Raw genomic sequence first — 21,240 nt, 5'->3', positions numbered from 1 at the left:
CTACCCAGCAGCACCTTTGGCCTCGACTGTAAACTTCTACAGATGGGAGAGGTTTTATTTCACAAACCATCTTCCCCCATTTTTCTGGATCTGTAAGCCCTGAAAATAAAGCAAGGAACAGTTAGAATTTGCAGGAAAATGGTCAGGTAAATTAGGTATTTTCTCCCTTTAAACTGTTGCTCTTACATTCATCTTCCTCCCCCTACATTCAATTTTATTCATATTGAAGAAATACTTTTAAGACTTTTTTCTTTATCTTTGATCATTCTGCACTTTTAATACATTGTGCCTAATGGTGGGGCTTCTTTTCTTTTCCTTTTTTTCCTTATAACACTGCTTGTATCGTAGCATAGAATATCAGTTTGAGAACTCATGGATTTCTTCATTTCGGGAGAATTTTCATCCATTATCTCTTCAAAACTCACCTCATTTCTGTTTTCTCCATCTTCCGTTTAGGAATATAGCTATATGTTGGAGTTCTCACTCACTTTCAGTTTTCTGCCCTGTGCGTCTCCCTGCTGCATTCTAGACTGTTTGTTCAATCCAACTCCGTCCCCTGGAGAATGCCTGTTCTTTCCCTTCTTCCTGTACACCCGGGACCTGGAACGTCATAGAGCTGGAGGTTGTGCAGCTGGCGGTGGGCGACCTCGGTCCTCCTGTGGCAGTGATTTTAAATGTTTCTTCCCCCAACACCAGTCTTCCTGCTGCTCTTTCCTCAGACGTAAAGACAATGGTTAGGAAGCTGATAGTGAGAAATGAAGGTAGCCAGACCAGGAAGACAAATCAGTTGGTCTTTGTTCCTTCCCCTCCATCTACCCTCTTGACGTAATGAATCCTCCCTCAATGGCCTTTCACATTTACCTGTAAAGATAGGCAGAGCAGAACCTGGCATTTTAAAAATAATGTTTATTATTTTTAATAATAGTTATTAAAAATAACTCATTATTTTAATAATGAGAGTTAGTGTCTCATTTCCAATTCAAAATTCTATAATCCTGTGAACAGACCAGACATTTTTTGCTCTGAAACCCTGGCAGACAGGTAGACATAAAGAGCCAAGTTTTGAAGTTGCTAATATTTATCCCTTTCATGAATGAGAATGGAATGCCTGTTCCGACAGATGCAAAATAAAATATCGATATCTTTCTTTTTTATCTATATCTGTATATCTTTTATTCTATATTGTCAATAGCAGCAAAATATGGACAACCCCGGAGAGTTAGGCTGACTAGATGTGCTGAAGTAACTGTACCAGCAACGCAATGGCCCACCCTCTGACCTGAGTAAGTCCTTCATCTGTGTGTCCGTGAAACTCCCTGGTGAATGAGAAGCCCCCACTTCCATTGCCAGGTAAGTTACTCAACTTGTTGGGTGAAATTCAAACTTCTTGGCTAAGGTCAGCCGTCAAGTCTAATCACTTAGAAACAAAATTCTTTTAAAAAATAACCCACTAAAGGGTTAATTAAGTCGATTCAGAATGCTGATAAACCTGATGTGTTTGGAAACCTGCGTGGTTAAGCACTGTTAAATGGCTGTCTCCAACTCTTTGCCTCCTGTGCCTCACTAGGTGGCATCCATTCAATTCTAACCCACCTTCCCTCCGCTTTATCAAAGGATAAACCCTAAGTTGGCGGCAATTTCTGGTCCCTAATTAACCCAATGGTTACAGTGTTGTGCCTCCAATATTCAAAGAAGCTCAGCCAGCAACTGAACTTAGTATGTTATTAATCAAGCCACACATTTTTATTTAGGGCATTCCGTGGTCTCAGCACTTAAATTTTAGTGAGAGATAATAAAAAAGGATATGTTCTCTAGTAGGAACCGTGAATTTATTCACTACTCACTTACTGGGATCTACTACTGTGCCAAGTGCTCTAGAAGAAACAGGTACTTCATAAAAGATGTTAAGTATTTCCTTCCCAAATGAGTTAAACAAACAAAAAATAAGATTTTATTTATTTTTAGAGAGAGAGGAAATGAAGGAGAAAGAAAGGGAGAGAAACATGAATGTGTGGTTGCCTCTCACACGCCCCTACTGCAGACCTGGCCTGCAACCCAGACACGTGCCCTGGCTGGGAATCGAACTGGTGACACTTTGGTTCACAGGTTCGCACTCAATCCATTGAGCCACAACAGCCAGAGCAAACAAAAATACTTTTTGATAGTTAAAATTTTCTTTCCTATGAATTTTGTTCTTTTATTATTAGAAATTTGTATCTCTAAAAATATAGAAAAACATATAGAGGATATGTATATACTGATATATATATGTGTATATATATATATATATATCATATATATATCTTATGTATATATATCAGACACCACACAGATATTTTTTGAATATGTAAGTTTCTAAAAATTTCCTCATTGGTAAGGAAGAAAAGAGTTTAAAATACCAGATGGTACATCTCCAAGAGGAATATATTTATAATAGCTCTATGCAAGCATTAGCACAAGAATTTAAGTTGGGCGTAAATACTTGTGGTTACATGAAAACATAACCCACTCTGAGTTAACTTGGCAGAGATTAGTACCAGTAGGAATTGTTTAATTAGAAATTAGTCAAATTTCCTGAAACCACACCATCTCATTCCTAGGAACAAAAGCAAAAGTACATATTGAATAAAGCAACACGTGCACACTTAACTAAAAAGCAAACTATTTAACGTGAAACTCTTATTCTGCCTCCCCTTGGAATGCCCACGTCCCCCAAAGAACTTAATGTAGTTAAGAATGAAGCCTGTATAATACAAAAGTGATTGAATTTTTCTCTCTCAGTATTTGACATGTAATAAATATACACAAATATGTATGAGAACATATATTCTCTTTTCACTTTCTTAGTGTATATTTAATTTATATTAAACCTTATAACATGAGAACTTCCTGATTTATTCTAGGCCGTGTGAAAATCCAAAGAATTTAAGCAATTATACCAAAATTATAGTAAATTAAATTTAAATAGCAAAATGCTGTTGTTTTGTGAAGCTTGTCACTTACATTTTGAAGAATAAATTAAAATTTGAAAAGTTTGAAAAGAGAACTGTGAACAACTGCCCTGAAGGCAGTACCATGGAGCCGCAGCTGCTCACCCCAAGCTCTTTGCAGGTTAACACTTAGTTAGCACAATAACCCTCTCCTTGTGTATTGTTGCTGTGTACAATTTCTATTCCTCTTTCACAAACAGAATAACTAAGGTGAAGAGGTGACCAGCCCCCAGTCTTAACGTGAGTAGTGGAGCCAGGATCTATGCCGAGGCAGTGCGAGCTCACGGCTTCGTCTTGGCTACAGAGCTGGTCCGCTTCCCAGTGAATATTTAGTCAGTCAGTTCATCAATATGGCCTGATGAGGTTATTTAGACTAAATGAACCCAGATTATCAAGAGCTTTCTCCTTCTCTACAAGGAAGCAAATTCAATACCTGCAATTTGAAATTTAAGAGCATGGAAAAATTAGGAAAACGAGTTTATTTTATAGAACTAAAAGCTTTCTATGGGTACAGGTGCCAGGGTTTTCTGCTGAAATTCAAATGACTAAAATGTTGCATATTTGTTTTACATTTAACAACTATTCTTTGTTCAAGTAGAATCCAAGAATTAATCTGCATGCTAATTTATTTATTTTTACATTTTTTTAAATTTATTTATCTTAGAAGGGAAGGGAAGGAGAGAGGGAGAGAAGTATCAATGTATGGTTGCTTTTCGTGTGTCCCCTGCTGGGAACTGGCCTGCAACCCAGGCATGTGACCTGACTGGGAATCGAAACACCATCGTCTGCTTCGCAGGCCCGTGCTCAATCGACTGAGCTACACCAGCCAGGGCTGCATGCTAATTTAAATTCTGGTGACCATAAATGTAATTCTCCCTTTCCTCATTGTAGAGACCTGTGCCTGATATCTGAAGGGGGTGGTGCAGGTAAGTTATACTTTTTATTTGCAAATGTGTTGTCTCACTTCCAAGGACCCACTCTTAGTGAGATGGACTACATATTCTGCACAAATTTTGGGGCATGTGGGACTTTTATATTTTTATGAATTGCTGTTTGAATCTGCTTTACCATTTAAAATACAGGAGTTATAACAGGTCCCTACCATCCCAAGATCTGCAAGTCATATTGGTTGAATAAAAACTGTATGAATATTTTGCCTGTTTATTACATTCAACCTCCAAGATACACACAGAAATAATTTCCTTTTCAGAGTTAGCAATGAGCTTGTCAAGGATGACAAGGAATTAGAAACATATTTAATGTTGCCCCTAATTTATATTTCTGGGAGTACCTTTTCCTAGGAGGCCCCCAAACAGGAGGAAGACACGTGCTGGCAGACAGACCCCCGGATGGGGCAGGGACAGGTCCTTTAAGGAGTCACCTGTCAGCAACCTCGGGAAAGGCCATGAGGGGAAGCGTAGTGTGAAATACTAGTTAGGGACCTGCTTTTAGGCAGTTCTTAAAAAGAATTCTGAACTAAGAAATGTTGGACAAGGCCGTGATGAGAAGCACATTCACGTCACCCCAGACCACTTATCATCACCTCCTTGATGATCAGAGCCAACATTTAAATAGTGGTTTAATATTTTACAAAGCACTTTCATGTAATAGCTGATCTTTCATCTTGAAATCCATCCTTGTCTCATCCTCAGTGATTTTTCTAGGGCTTTGATCTTGTCTATTTCTTGTTGATTCCCTTCTGTTTCCATCTTCCAGTCATTTTTCTTTGGCCTTTTGTTCTTTTCTTCTTTGCAACTTTAATTATTGCAATGATTTCTGAGTGTTCCCTGAGCTCTTGATATCACATAATTGGCACCGAATACATAATTAAATAATTCCCGGAAAAAAGAATCAATCTCTAATTGTCTTAGAAATTTCCAGTTAGAGGACACATTACCACCTCAAAGCCTGAAACCAACTTATTGTCTTACTCTTAAAATAACTCCCTTTTTGATGTGTCTGTAAGGGTAGGCAGAACTAACGTTTACTGAGTAACTAACATGTGTAAGGCACTTTCCAGTGGATTATGTATCTCTTCTAACAATCCTGTGAAATACGTGACTTAATGAAAAAACAGTGAATAAGTGAAAGAACGGAGGTTTGAACCCTGGCCATGTAACTCTCGCCTCAGTCGGTGCTAAGTCACTCAGCCCCTCTCGGTTCCAGTGTTTTAACCAGCCAGGTGGGCCCTAAACGACGACAAATCCAGCCAGAGATCCAACATAGGATCTGAACTCATTTGGGATGAGCAAACAGGATTGCAAACTCAGAAAAATCAATGATAATAGATCTGTAACTAGAAAAATATTTAAAAATTAAATCATTTTGAAACTGCAGTCATTTATCTCATTTGTTTGAAGCAAGTTTGGAAATAATACAAATATGTTAGCTTTCCCTGATTTTGCTTGGAATCTGAGTTTTCAGGATCATTTCTCAGGTTCTATGCAAAAATTTAGAGACTTGAATAAAGAAGCAGCACAGGTGATTCATTCATTTCATTAAAAATTTATTTTTGGAGCTCATAAATGAGTTATATTCCAAAATAGTAGCGATACAGAATATTTAAGGACATTTTATTATTTCCTTCTACTCAACATTAAACCTTTGTCTTGCTTTCTGTAAACAAATGTACTGGATTAAAGCAACAATACTCTTAGCCCCAAATTCCATGCTGAGCACTTTCCATGATCTCTTTTGAGCACATAATAAAGCAGAGGCAGTGATTCTTGAACATGTTTTGTTCATTCGAAGCTTGGCAATTGCGTTGGCTTCACATTATTCTCTCACAAATGATAACCAAATGGCCTAAGTACCTAAAACCATAAATCTTTTACGCCGAGTCGGTGGTACGCATAGAGTTAACATAACAACCATAGCATCAGACGTCTGTGTGACGCGGCCCTAGAAATGTGCCAAAACAACAAGCTTTACTAAAGAATGAGGTTCTTGGGGGAAGAAGAGTCACATTATCGAAAATTACCAGAAAAAAAACTACAGGTAAAAAGAAACCCGCTTACAATTTCACCCAGTAAAAAGGGAAAGGGGAGTACATACACCACCAGGGTTGATGTCAGTTCAGGAATATACATTTATCATCCCACCACAAACTCGTCCACCCCCTCGAGGGCTCAGCGTCAGGCTCTCCAGGCATGCTATTATTCTACCACTGCACTTCTCTCCATGGAAAATAAAGCCACGCGTATGGTAGCAATGGAATGCTGCACTGCTATTTAATCTGACAGTCAACAAAAGAAAAACAACTGTTAGGGCCCGACTGACTTTTGGCCATTTCACGACCCGTGAAAATAGGAGCAAAAATGAGTCATTAACAAACAATATTCAAAGAGCACTGTATTATCTACTGTGATTTATAAAACAAGTAAAATTTAGTCATCTTCAATAAAAAAAGCCATAGTATTTCAAAATTAGGAATGTTTTGATGATTTTTTTTTTACCAAAGTAGTACTCCAAGCCATTTAAGTTGGAACAAATCCCAAACTCACACTTACTTGCATCACCTCTGTTTAATAATCCAATAAATGACAAAAAAGACAAACAATGAAAACAGCATCATATAGCACAGCAGCTTTGTTTGGCTCCCTCTGGATAAAATCTTCAGTTTTTCCATAGTTTTACCTAGAAATCCAGTTGTAGAATCAAACTGTGAATCCTATAAAAACAAAACAAATTATAATGTTTAAATTCTAATACTCTACACACGTACATTTAAGTAATTGGATATATTGTTATTAGGATACATTTTTCATGACATTTTTAGTGTTTAATCAACTCAGGAGCCTTTTTATAACTTGGGTAATCAGCCTGATTACTCCATGCAAAACTGAGTAATTTTCTCAATGAATAAAAAGCTCTTTCATTATCCAATAAACATTTCTTTTAGCACCAGAGTGATTCAAAAGTCCCAAACAATTTAGGTCTTATTCCAATTATGTGGATTAAGAAGACATTAACAATAAAGTAGTTTGTCTACTATCATACAGGTTTTTTCCCCATTTTGGCGGGGAGGGCGATCAAACCATTTTACTGAGGGCCTTTGGGAGAGGGTGGAAGGGCTGGGAGGACGATGAGATCTGACCCCTCCTGGCCAGGACCTCCCCAGCTCAGCACTGCAGGGACATTGGTCTGTAACCACGTTTCTGTGGCGCATGCTCTCCAAAGTCAAACGGTTATGCTTCCAGGCACAGCAATTCATCCAAAATGTCATATGGTTGTTTAGCAGTTAAATGTACCTTCACTTTTAAGATCCTTAGATTTAAATAGCTGCCTTTAAAGTAGTCTATGAAAAGTTAAGAAGTATTATTATATAGAAGTGGTAAAATTTAGTCAAAACTACAAACACAGATGGGGGAAACTACCATGTGAAAACACAGCCGTTAAAGTCCTGATGAGCAGGACTAGGAATGGATTAGACCTGCACTTTCACAGGAAACTCAGCGTCCTGAGGTGTAAAGGCCCAGGACAATCACAAGTCTTTGCACCGCTCGGGTTCCAGGGAGCTCAAGCACTTTATGCATCTGAAGTCCTCAGCAGGTTATGTATCAGAATCACTTGTGTTGCTTTTTTAAAAACACGCATACCTCGGTCCCTCCCCCAAAACTCTGAGTCAGTACAGAGTGAGAACCAGGTGTCGGAATCTTCAGACAGCCCCCACGGGACGCTAATGTTAGCACAACCTTCACAGGAGCACGGCTGTCAGTGCCAGGCTCAGTTTTGAATAGGACAATTTCACTTATTTATTTTTTAAAATGTATTTTATTGATTATACCATTACAGTTGTCCCATTTCCCCCCTTCATTCCCCTCCACCCTGCACACCCCTCCCCCACCATTTCCCCCCTTTTATACATGTCCATGTGTCACAAGTTCTTTAGATTCTGTATTTCCCATAGTATGCTTGCCCTCCCCCTGTCTATTTTCTACCTACTGTCTATGCTATTTATTCTCTGTACCTTCTCCCCCTTCTCCTCCTCCCACTCCCGTTGCTAACCCTCCAAGTAATCTCTATTTCTGTGGTTCTGTTCCTGTTCTAGTTGTTTGCTTAGTTTGTTTTTGTTTTAGGTGTGGTTGTTGATGAATAGGACAAATTTAAAAGCATGTGGAAAAACTGAGGAAAGCCTGGACAAGTTTCGTATCCAAAGTAAACAGAAAAAGGCTTGCAGAAGAAAAGGTATATACTGCTGAGATTGTTTAGTTATTACTAAACAATTGTTTAGTTGTTACTTTGAGATGTTACTAGTTCAAATCCTACTGATTTGTTCACAAGTGATCCTTAGGATATCAAGCAAAAAACAAACAAATAAGCAAGCAAAATATAACCAGGACAATGAAATTAAGAACAACCTGACAGTAACTAGAGGGTAGGTGGGAAGGGATAATGTAGGAAGGGAGAAGGGTTTCCAGGAACAACTGTAAAGGACACACGGACAAAATCAAGGGGGCTGTGGAATCAGGGGAGCGAGGTGGGGATGGCTGGGGAAGGGGTGACTAGTGGGGCCTAAATGCAGACAACTGTACTTTAACAGTAAAATAATTTTTTTAAAAAATCAAAAAAGAAAGAAGCTTATATTAAGTGTAAGACCTTTGACTGACTGGAGGTACAGTACTTTTGGATTACTTGGTAGCCTATATCCATTCTCATATGGACTGAACACTCAAAATAGTCATTTGTTCTGAGTCTTCAACAGTGCTTCTGCACCCAGCACGAAAGCTACACTGGCTTCCACTTCTTCATCCTACTAATCTGTGTGTTAGGCAAGATGAAATCTGTGAAAATGTGGCAAAAATAAACTTTGTACTTATTCCAAACCAATTCAATATAAATGGATTGAAACCTAGGATTTACAATCTCTAGCTATATTGTGAAATGGATAAGTTAAAATGATATTATTCCTGAGTAACAGACTGAGAATATTAAATCAAATTTCTTACAGTTAAAATCTCACTTACCATTTCAGCTAAGAATTTATTTTGACTTTTAACTTCATGGCCTATTTCAATGGAAAGCTATAAAGAAGAAAGCATATATATTACTAATATAAAGTGTTAGAAAACAAATATAATGCCATTTTAAACATATTTTCCCAAATAAAACTATATTCTAGATATAAAAAAATACTCTTCTGATACATTTTCACTGAAATTAATAGAAAATATATTTAGTTGTTCTACTCCTTCCCCATCAAGAATAATGCTTCCCTATTCTTCATTTGAATTTCATCTTAATATCCAACTCCATCTTTTAATTTTGGTACATACTTCTCTCTTTGCATGCTTTTATCTTTCTTTTTAAAAATATCTTACTTATTTTTAGAGAGAGGGTAAAGGAGGGAGAAAAAAAAGGAAACACCCATTAGTTGCCTCTAGTAGGCACTCTGGCCACGGACCACACCTACAACCCAGGCACCTGTCCCAATCAGGAATTGAAACAGGACTTTTCACTCTGTGGGAAAATGCCCAACCAACTGAGCCACACTGGTCAGGGCACAGCTTTCTTTATATTATGCATATAATAGCATTAAACTGTATATTTCCTTCTTTGTTTTTAAAGATTTATACAAGTACCTATGTTATCAATTCAAATTCAGATGTAAGTATTTAATATTCTCCTACTGAAATGTGATTATTTGACTTACATGCCTAGATTATTTCTTTAGATTCTAAAGGTATTTTTCTTTTAAAAAATAACAAATTAAAAAATATTACAAGTTACTGTTACTAACATTCTGAAGTTATGCATAAATGATGAGCCTAAAGAAATCTGTAGTTATGTTTCCTATGCAAACCAAAACTTATTAAATACCTTATATGACAAATTCATCAAAGCCTTCACTTCCAAAATACTTGAATAAATACAATCACAATTACTAAAACCATGGCAAACCATAGCAAATATTCTTCTCAGCTTATTCTGTGTGCAAGTATGTGGGGATATTACTGACACAGAACCAGAATCCTACAGATCACAACATGAGATCATGGAGCAGTTACAGAGCTCGACTACCCAAATCACCCAACTACTTTGCACTTCCTGCCACAGAATGAAATTTTCAAGGGAAAAAAACCTTTCTTTTAACAAGGAGCCTAAATGATTAACATTAGAGGTTTTTAAAAAATCATTTCATTCTTAATTCCACTGTTACATTTTCTGAATTATTAACATTATACAATATTGCTTAGTTTACAGATTAACTCCTTTTGATCTAGTATGACTTTGAAAACAATACTCATTGCAGAATATAAGTCGTCAGGCTGAATATAATTCTATTTTCCAAGACTAGCGAGATACCAATTAAGTTCTGACAATATGAATTCTTTTAAATGCTATGTAAGTGTATAGCATTTTTATTATAATGCAGAATCAGTCACACATCCTGTTAAAAACCATTTTTCCTTTATTTAATACATTTAATTCAATACAACTGATAATTATACTGAGAACTGTGTAGAATATAAAAATAGGTACAACAGAAAACCCTACTTTGTGGTAAATTTCTTTTACATACAAGTAATTCCAACGTAGATCACTATACAATCAGTGCTACAGAAATGGTACAAGTGGTCTTACACGTGTAAAGAGAAAGCTACTTTTGATGTAATAATCAGGTAAAGCTTGGATGATATAAGGGGTGCAATGAAGTGGAGCCTTGCAGATGGGCTCTCACCTCCAGCCCTTGTGAGGAGGTGAGAACACCTCAGGCAAAGGATAGCACAATCTAAGATGCAGGAGCAGCGAAGTGACAGTGTGCACAGGATGGAGAGAGCACTCTAATTTGGCAGAAAGCACAAACACGTTCTGAAAGTGCAGGAGATGAGGTCTGAAAAGCTGTGGACAATCTTTAAAGGACCTATTTGATAAAACTACAGAGTGTGAACTTTATTTCTTACATTATGGGAGGACCGTGAAGTCTTCTGAGAGTGTAGGATGCAATTTCAAAAATACTCTTGCCCTGGCCAGGTGGCTCAATTCATTAAAGCATCGTCCAGCCTACCAAAGATTGCAGGTTTGATTCCCAGTCAGGGCACATACCTACGTTGCAGGTTTGATCCCTGGTTGGGCCATGTACTGGAGGCAACCAATCAATGTTTTTCTCTCCCTCTTTCAAATCAATAAACATATCCATGGGTGAGGATTAAACAAAACAAAACAAGACAAAACAAAAAAAACCAAACTAATCCTCTAAAAAGATGACTGTGGTAATCTATGTAGCTCAGATCAGAATGTGTAAAAAAAAAAAAAAAAAAGGAACAGAGAGGTTAAGGGGCTTTCCAAATAGAAAACCAAGAGACTAAGATTTGTAGCTTAGGAGACAGAGGACAGGGTCAGGAGACTGCTGGGGAGTGGAAGACGAACAACCCAGAGACATGACTACAGGCAGCACAGGGCATTTTAGATTTCACCAACAAAAAGAGCTGAAGTTTATAAAAGATAAGCAAATGTACCCTACATTTTGTTTGGCCACATTTTCAAAACTTCTACTCAAACCACGTCTAAATTTCGAGTGTACCTAACTGAATTACACTATTGGGTAAATGAATTCCTTGTATGATGCCAATAAAAACATGTAGTTTCTAAGTATATAATATATATGCATATACATACACAAATTTCAAAGTACTTAATACGTCGTATACTTACAGATTTTATAGCAGTTACTTTGTGTCTCAGACTTTCAGTGAGTCTGTCATTTTCTTCTTCACAGGCACTATACCCACTATTAACATAGCCATAGTTGCCAGGAGGTGCTCCTTCACCTGCAGGGATCGGCCACAAGGACAGTTGTAGCCAAAAAAAAAAAAAAAGCCACTTTTGAAACCCTGATAAGAACAGAAAAAGACCCCTGGAGGGCGTTGCAGACCACATATGTCTGTAATATTCGCACTTCAGGTGGATTTTAAAAATTAATAAACCAAATAAAAAACAGAACAATTCCTTCAATGCCTTCTCTTAAGCAAAGACTATTCAATTCATTTGAGTACACATTTCCTGAATGCTAACTGATTGCCCACGACACACTAAAATAAGCACCAATGCATAAGGATATTCAGGACATACTGACTGTTCCATAGAACTACGCACTTTGAAAAAGATCTGAAAGTTATGACTCTGACTCCCGACTGAAGAAGCCTGGCTATGAAGAGAAAGGGAGGGAGAGGATAATATAGCGGGAGGAAGTTCATTGCACAGGGGGGGTCCTTTATTGGCATCTTTCTCTTACATAGAAGAGGGCTGGAATAACTTATGAATATAGGGGATCATTCATTCTTCAACAAATATTTAAGAAACCATGTGTCAGATCCATTGTTCTTTCTACGTGCAATTTCAAAAATACTCAGCATTTTTACAACTCATCTTCTAAGGCATAGCATTGAGAACACAGGAATGTGGTCCCTGCCACTGCCTAATACTTGATATTCACCGGGCAATCAAACAGGTGGAGTGAGCCTTGTACAGTGAATACTTAGATAAATGTGTTGGGGGAATGAGAGAGGNAGTTGTGACTCTGACTCCCGACTGAAGAAGCCTGGCTATGAAGAGAAAGGGAGGGAGAGGATAATATAGCGGGAGGAAGTTCATTGCACAGGGGGGGTCCTTTATTGGCATCTTTCTCTTACATAGAAGAGAGCTGGAATAACTTATGAATATAGGGGATCATTCATTCTTCAACAAATATTTAAGAAACCATGTGTCAGATCCATTGTTCTTTCTAGGTGCAATTTCAAAAATACTCAGCAATTTTACAGCTCATCTTCTAAGGCATAGCATTGAGAACACAGGAATGTGGTCCCTGCCACTGCCTAATACTTGATATTCACCAGGCAATCAAACAGGTGGAGTGAGCCTTGTACAGTGAATACTTAGATAAATGTGTTGGGGGAATGAGAGAGGAAAGTATAGTTCAGGGTGCTATTTCACCACATTTAAAAAATAATTGATACCAAAAGAAAAGGCTGTCTCTGAAGGCTGGAGGAAACTGACACACAGGTTCCTAAGCGGACGAAACAATCCTGGTTGAAGCAATATACAGGAGTGGTTTCGACTCTCTCGGGTGTATGTGAGAGCTCATCAGCCCGAGTTGCCCATGGGACGCAGGATGGTTGGACTGCTTAAGAGTTGGAAGTGCAGAGAGCTGTGCTGCAGATGCACAGAATCCCAAGGGGCTGAGACCGCTTACCAAGAGTGGTTGAAGATATGAATTATGGGATCCAGACTGGACAGGGCTTCAAGTGCTTTCAACAGAGGTCTAGACCACCTATGAAAGAGGTGGTCTAGAAACCAGAGGTCTGGTAAACTCAAAGGGTCGGTGGAGGGGCAGTGAGTGTAACAGATGGAAGGACAGGAAGTAGTTGTCAGCACTGGTAGTTGAAGGATGGTTGGGGTGTGAATAGAAAACTTTGTCAAGGCACAACCAGAACTCATTTTCTCTAAAAGCAAAACTCCCTCTTTCGAATTCTTACAGCTCTGGCTCTATCTAACACTAACACCATAGTCCAGGGTGCACTCTAAGGGCAGAAACTAAATGTTCACTCATGGCCATGTGTCCCCCACAAATGTCTGCACACACGTGCATGGGTGTACATACACATGCAGTAAGTTGTACATAATGAGTAGAATCTCAAATCACTGTTATTTGACTTTGAATTTGCTTTCCTTTGTCAAGAATGGAATTAAAAGCTTCTGTGAGGGCAGACACTGTATCTCATAATTCGGTGTCCCCTGTACCTAATGAGTGTTTTATATGCAGCGGACACACAATCTCTACCACCACACACACACACACAAAGAAAAAAAAAAGAAGGAAAAGAAAACTACATTCAGATAACAAAATGTTAAAGTATGTTCCAGAAGAGAAAGAGTTGAATTCCCCAGAATTTCCCTCAACTGCTGACACACTACCCATAAAGGTCTCCAGAGTTATTATGAAAGCGAAGCATGGTTTTTCCTCCCACTCAATAAGTAATCATTTAAAAATGTATTCTCATTCTATCAATTAATGATACTCTGTATACACTCTAATAAGGATCAAAGTCCTTAAAGAAAAGAGTTATGTCTTCTTTTATCACTAAGGTTCTGAATGTGCATTTGCCCAAAAATCATTGACTGGTTGAATTTAATCCCTTGAAAACTTCACCAAGGAATTTATTTCTAAATTGATAGCTATTCACTTTATTTCCTTTGTTTTGCTCTTTTGCCTACCTTAATTTTAAAGTTCTATACAGTTCCATTTATTTAAAAGTAAAATTCTCATTTATCACCCAGCAATCTTTCAATGCACATTTCTTCTGTTAAAGAGTTTCAGACTTCCCTCACACTATCACCCACCCCCAATAAAAAAGAAAAAATCAAATGAAATTTTAGGAGTTGCTGTTCCCAACTTAGCTCCCTTTTTTGTCTGAATCACTGTTATGAAAGATGTAGGAAAGCTAGTGAGTGGCAAAGTCACCATCCTCAGTCTTTGTCCATTAGATACATGCTACTTCTTTGGGCAGTTTCTATCAATAGCTGAACCACATCATTCAGGGATTCACGTGAAATGTGACAGACTCTCCACATGAATAGCTGTCAGATTCACTACTTATCCCAAGTTTAAAATTCCAGTGTGTACTCACACTGATACTTAAAAGAAAACAAAAAATGCCCTAGCTGGTTTGGCTTTGTGTATTGAGTGCAAGCTTTGAAACAAAGGGTCACCAGTTCGATTCCCAGTCAGGGCACATGCCTGGGTTGCAGGCCAGGTCCCTGGGGGGGCCACATGAGAGGCAACCACACACTGATATTTCTCTCCCTCTCTTTCTCCCTCCCTTGCCCTCTCTCTAAAAATAAAATCTTAAAAACAAAACAAAAACAAGCAGCTGGCTTCACATAATAAAAGTATAAATGATAGCAATGGACTCCTAGGTCATCACCCTTCAACTGCAGGTGAGCTTAAAAGGAAAAGGCTCTATCCAGAAATTCTAATTTAATCAGTTTGAGCTTGGAGGCTGAGGGTACAGGCTGCAATGCCTTAAAAGCTCTCCAGGTGATTCTAATGTAAAATGAGGGCTGAGAATCACCACTTGTCAAGTTCTTTTCCTGCAATTCATCATGACAAATTACTGAACAAGATATTCAAAGGGCCCAAGGGCCTATGCATAAAATCCAAACTCCTTGGCCTGTCACTCAAAGATCTCCACAACGTGGTAGTTCTGGTTCTGTGTTTCCTACTTCAACCAAATTGGCTTGATCATAATACCTCCAACACATTATTCATAATTCTACTCCTACAACTCTGTGCGGGGGAGGGCAAGCAGTTCATCCTTCTAGCTGGAACTTACCTCCCCCACCTTCTATCTTCAAGTTCTAGTTCAAGTTCCTATGTCTCCACAAAGTACACAGCACTCCATCTCTGAAATTCCTAAACATTCACTATCTGTAGTACTTATCTGGCATTTGGATGTATGGCTTCCACCTGTACTATATTACTTATCTTTGAATGTGTACCTACTCCCCAACTAGATTGGAAGCTTTGGGGAGCACAAATAGGGTGACAGATGACTGTATACCCAGAGCTTACTCAAGTACACAATAAATGTTTTTTGTTACTAGTAATGATACAAAGGAAAAACATTTAGGTATATAAAACAAGACTTTCTCAAAATTAGTTATTTTTTCCCTCCGATTTACCTGGTCAACTTTCCTACTGTGATCTGAGGATTCATAAAAACTGTTTTTTTTCAAAAGCCATTTTTTATACTACAATTTATTAATCAATGTACAATTCTAGAGTTACTGGCAACTTTCACTAACTTTAAATATGCCTGAAACTTTTGAAAAATAAAATTTTTCTTCTTCTCTCTTCTCATAACTGAAAAAAACTAACATCTTTTTCTAAATATTTCATACAATTTTCTCAAATACACTGTATGCTCATTTAGCAGGGTTCTATTCTTTTCTTTCTTCTTTTTAAATTGTCTCCTAATAGAGAACTTCAGAATCAGAAAATGCTGTTTTAATAGCTGTGCATTATAATGGCCCACTACAAGTCCTTGTGCCTAACTTATTCCTGCTGGTTGGTGAACAAGCTTCCTAAGAGAAAAGGTGGAGAACAAACGCTAAGTCGCTAAGCATGACCACATTCTACCGCCTTAACAGTGGAATAAGGCCCAGATAAGAAATGTTCAGCTAAAGCGGCCTCTGACCCTGGTGTTACATATCACGGACTTTAATATTAGTGACACGTATACTTACCTTTGTAACTCATTGTGACCATACTACTACTACTACTATTATTAGTGTGCTTCGCATGCAACACTTCAAAGTTCACTTCTGAAGAAACTAACATCCAGGGCCGGCAGAGAAGAACCAGAAGCCGGGCTTCGGGGAGTAAGCAGCTTCCATAATTATGCTCGGTGAGAGAATTAACACTAAAGAATCGACTGCTGAGTTGGCACTTGCACATACTCCACCCCCAAGTCCTCCACTACTCCCTCTAAATCCACCATCCAAACTCGGGACAGAACCAAACTTAAGGAAATCCACAGGATCTGGGACAAATGAGGTGTTTTCACTTGGCACCGCCTCCAAAGACCCCTCCATACATGCTGCTCTCTGGCTCAGTTTCCAGTGACATAGAACCCGCGACCCGGCGCCCAGCACCGCCAGTTCCGGGGCCCCCCCGAACTTCGAACCTCAGCCCTCTCCTTACCCAGGCCTGCACGCCTCATCCTGCAAGAAGAGGGAGGGAAAGGCGGGCAGAGGGGTAGGTAGGAAGGAGCCAGGGGTCACGCGCACCACGACTTCAAGACCAAGGCCCAGCGAAACAACTTCTTCCCCTAAAGCGCCACGACATCAGTGGAGTCTAAACATCGCGCAGGCTGATGACGTCCCCAAACACTCATTGGCGCCTTGCGAGGCTGTTTCAATGGCATTCTGGGTAATGTAGTTCATCCCAGATGCTGAGCGTAGGGAAAGGGCGTGGTGTGAACGCCGCTCTGGGCTTCTGGAAGAGGGGCGGCGACTTTGGGTCTTGTGGGCTCGCGCCCTCACTAGGGTTTCCTCTCAGCGTGTCAGGCGCGGAGTTTAACCTTCCCAGACCCTGAGAGGATGGTTAGCTTTTCTTGATTCCCCCTCTCACTTCCTCTCACCTCCAAAGTCAATTCAAGGCAAGTCCAAGAAAACTTGTACCAAGTTTCTGATCGCTCACGTGTAAGAAATCTGAGACCACAGAGGGAAAGAAAGAGTGCTGAGCAATTCGTGCGGGTCACCCCATAAACTTCCCGGTCACTGGATTGCTTGTATTTCTAGGAAGAGCCATGGTATTATTTGTTAAGAGGCCCTAAGGACCCCTAAACTCCTTTGAGCTTTTTAACTTATACAGGGGATACTGAGATACTATTACACACAGTAACGAGCCAATTTATTAAGATTTTAAAAGCTTGTTGGCCAGTCGGGGTGGTAGTGAAATCAAAGCTGGTCCTAGAATTTCATTTTATTTCACAGGATTATCATGAGGAATAAGGAAATAACGTGGGTTTTGTTGTTGTTGTTGAAAATAACGTTTTATTTTTGTTTCTTCAATCTGACATACAGTAAAATGCTCAAAGCGCAATGGGTGTTTTTGCAGTTTGGTTGCTGCTGAGTAACGGTGGAATACTTCCCATGCTAGAGATTTCCAAAAATGCAATTTCTGATCATTTCCCTCATAGTTTCCCAATATAAGCATTGACTGTAGCCATGGCAGATAAATCTCTGCCTTCGGGTTGTTTTTGTAAAATCCACTTGAAAATTTTTAATGAAAGTTATTAACTTGGGGAAATAAGCTTAATCCAATAGTGTTTTGAGAGGAAGGCAGTCTTCATAAAAATAAGCCAGACTTCTCTAAAATCAATGGAATTAAATGAAGATTGCATCAGAGACAATTATTGCAAAAAAAAAAAAAAAACACGGAAGGCTCAGTAAGAAAAATGATAGCAAAGCTTCCTTTTTAGAAACAATCTGTGAGTCTCTTTTGTAAAAATACACATGTTCTATAATCACAACATGTCAGAAAAGTTATCTTATTTTAGGAAGGCTTTTTGTTTTCGTGTAAATGCAACTTTTTAAAAGTCGAAGGTTAACTCTTTATTAAAACAAACTATTTCCATTACCTACGTGCTTGTCCTCTTTATAAACTACTTTCTTTACATGGCAGGGAGATATAATGATAAAATACAGTTAAAAGAAAAAAATAAAGTGTATCAAGAATAAGACACAAGACAGGCAAAGTTTATATTGAGCTTGTGAGCTAAAAATTCAAATAGTCGTTTATTGCTCCTGGTGTCAGTCTCAAATTAGGATTAGCATTTGTTTCATTCTTCTGCCTGGACACCAGATTCCCATAACTGTCCCAAAATAAAAGCTATAGTGCCATATTTCTCTGATACTCCAGTTTGATCCCTGTGGCAATGTCCTGGAAGAAAAGATGTGATTGGTCAAATGTGAGCAAGTGATCTGTGGCTAGTGGGTCCAATCAGTTGATGCTGAGTAATAGGGATGCTAGAACTCTGGGTAGAGCAAATTCTCTTAAGAAGTGATTGCAGAAATAGGGGAGGACAAATACTTGTCAGCACATTACAGTTAGAGAACTTGCCTAAAAGTACCTGATCTCTGCTCTGAGCCATACACAAGTTTCATGGCGTAACTTGGAAGAGTGAGGGCTATGGTGTTCAGCCACATCACTGAGGCTTTGTCACTATCACAAATGGGTCATGAAAGTTAGGGTTTGTTAGTAAGGACAATGGTTTGTGTTAATAACTCAGGTGAGTTTGGACCCATGACTTCACTCGTGTTCATTTTATGTCATTGAATTTTCTTCACTGGGGCTTGAAGACCATCTTCTGTTGGGAGCCAACGATAGAGATGGTCTTCTTTGAAGCACACTGAGTGCTCTGACCCTCCCTGTAGTGGAGGGTGAGTCCGAAGTTGTGACTTCCCAGAGACACGGTTTGCAACCCCCTCATATCTCTTTAGTAGCCCATTGATTATGGACAGGGATTCTGAAATCAAATCACATCCCAACATTTTAATGAAATAGACCATTTTATTAATTTTAAATTCTTTCAGAGCAAGTTTTTTTCTTTTCCATAGGAAGAGCATTTCTAGAATAAAAATGGCTATAATTTATACTTGATGGTTTTAAAGTAAATATCATCTTTGATTCATTTTTACCCACTTAACAAAACTGCTTTTGCTAGATGGGCCACATTACAAACTTGATTTCTTCTTTTCCCTAAGTACTTTTTCCCCTCTCTAAAATTCTCTTAAATAGAGCTCCAAGATCAAATAGGTAGTTTAATCAGTGACTATTAGCAAGGAGTTATGTGAAAAGAAGAATTCTTATAGAAAGAATTATAAAATTAATTTCATAGGAGGAGTGGACAGAGAGTTTACCACTATACCTTCAAGCCCCCAAACTTTATCCAGGTGTTAACGTGGCATTTCTGAGCACCTAGCATGGGTGCCTAATTCTGGGCTACCATAAACTTTTATAGCTTAGTGAGAAAGCTTTGAAAAAATACTTTTAAATGATAATGTGTTAAGTATACCTCAACATTCATGCATGCTGATACACTCCTCTGAAATCTAGATTTATTCCATTAAATGATAACTTTTTTTTCTGCACACAGGTGCCATCAATTAGAGGGATGGTGGACAATGACATCCATCACCCATGGGCATGAATATTTTTATCTGGTGCCTTATCACTGTTCTGCAGAGAATAGAAAAAGAGGAGTTATGAAGAGGATTTTCTTCCACACAAGGCAGCTGGTGTCCTCCCTTAGCCCAACTGAAGAAGTAGATTTGATCTTCAGGTATGACATCATACCTCACTCATGTTCTACTGGGTGAAGGTTAACTTAACTGATGGAAGAAAGTACCTGACAGATTCTACTTTAGTGAAATACTGGAGTGGCTTGTCAAGCCTGCTGAAACATCTCTTTACCGGGAAGGTTTTAAGACAGGGTCAGTTCAAAATTTTCTCAATGGGGAGTGTGACTTACGAATTACTTCCAGGCAGCCCTCAGCAGATGTCAATCTCTGCTAACATCAGCACTTGCTTTTTCCCCTCCATTTCAAAGTCAGCCTAGTGATTTGCTTATGCAGATGACACCACAGTTGTAACTGAGTGAAAAGAGAATGGGACGAAAGAGAATTGGGACAGACAGTGAGTAACCATAGACAGTGAGTAGCCATATGTCATTTCCCTGCAGACACCACTGACGTCCTAATCCATCACGGTAGTCCTGGCCCCTTTCTTCATTTCCAGTAATGGAAATTGACTTCTACCATTCTTCTGGGCATTTCTCTTTGGACATGTCAATATCATTTCAAACTCAGTAATCGTCTCTCTCAAACAGCCTGTCTTCCTGACTTTCTGTCCTTGTTAGTGATATTATTAAGGCTCAAAACCTCTGGGTCATTGTGAATTTTTCTCACTTTGCCCATAATATCAAACCACCTGTCATGCCTTCTTGACATGTCTTATTGATTTGCCCCTTTCTTTCCATTCCTAAATGAACAATATTGTTGTAAGTTTCAAACACCTCAAATGTTGCTGGGATTTCTTCAACTTCCTTGCTTTTAGGACCATTCCCCTCAAACACTCCAGAACTCTGATCTTTTCTGATTACAATTTAATCCCATTTAATGAATTCTCTGTGATCTGATGGAGATACACCAAATGTGGAACAATAGCAGACATTTGAATCTTTGCAGCACTTTACAATGTCTGTCCAGAAAAATCCAGCCATTGTTAATATAACAAGAATGGTGTGTGTGACATCCATGTAACCTGGCAGCCAAGGAGAGTGGACTGGAATGTGCATGTGTGAAAAATGACAACTTCCTTGGACTAGTCAATGGGGGTGGGAGAAGCCATTGAGTAAGCATGTGTACTGTGTGGCCTTTGCATTCAAAATGACTGAGTGAGTAGAGCAATGCATCTGCATCCAATTTTGCTTTAAGCTTGAACATTCTTCCATGGAAAGTGTTTGGATGATTTAGAAGCTTAGCCATGGGCAACTGGTGATTGGCAGCTTTATCATGACAACATGCCAGTTCATGCACTAGATTTTGTGCAGAGTTCTTTGGTGAAACATCAAATCACGCAGGTGACTCAGCCCCACTACAGCCCAGATTTGCTGCCCTGCAACTTCTGGCTTTTCCCAACACTAAAATTACATTTGAAAGGGAAGAGATTTCAGACTGTCAGTTT

General features: G+C 38.8%; 1 protein-coding gene across 1 annotated transcript; it reads right to left on the bottom strand.

Annotated features, from left to right (window-relative positions):
* Positions 1-5,698: 5,698 nt before the first annotated feature.
* On the bottom strand, positions 5,699-16,859 carry BET1 (Bet1 golgi vesicular membrane trafficking protein). Its single transcript, XM_037046470.1, has 4 exons — positions 16,693-16,859; positions 11,646-11,761; positions 8,957-9,013; positions 5,699-6,660 (listed from the first exon to the last, which is right to left on the bottom strand). Exons 1-4 carry the CDS (start codon positions 16,709-16,711, stop codon positions 6,505-6,507), a joined length of 348 nt encoding a protein of 115 aa, XP_036902365.1. The 5' UTR covers positions 16,712-16,859; the 3' UTR covers positions 5,699-6,504.
* Positions 16,860-21,240: the final 4,381 nt, after the last annotated feature.

Source organism: Sturnira hondurensis, unplaced genomic scaffold (genome assembly GCF_014824575.4).
Source record: "Sturnira hondurensis isolate 20B ecotype Veracruz unplaced genomic scaffold, ASM1482457v3 Scaffold0005252, whole genome shotgun sequence".
NCBI lineage: Eukaryota > Metazoa > Chordata > Mammalia > Chiroptera > Phyllostomidae > Sturnira > Sturnira hondurensis.
The sequence above is the reverse complement of the archived record's forward strand: the minus strand, read 5'-3'. Positions and strand labels throughout refer to the sequence as shown.

Excerpts from the sequence above, each read along its gene's own strand:
- BET1 (XM_037046470.1), bottom strand. Across the intron at positions 9,014-11,645 it reads AAGTAACTGCTATAAAATCT|CTTTCCATTGAAATAGGCCA; the intron begins GTAAGTATACGA and ends TCTTCTTTATAG. Across the intron at positions 6,661-8,956 it reads ATAAATTCTTAGCTGAAATG|GATTCACAGTTTGATTCTAC; the intron begins GTAAGTGAGATT and ends TTGTTTTTATAG.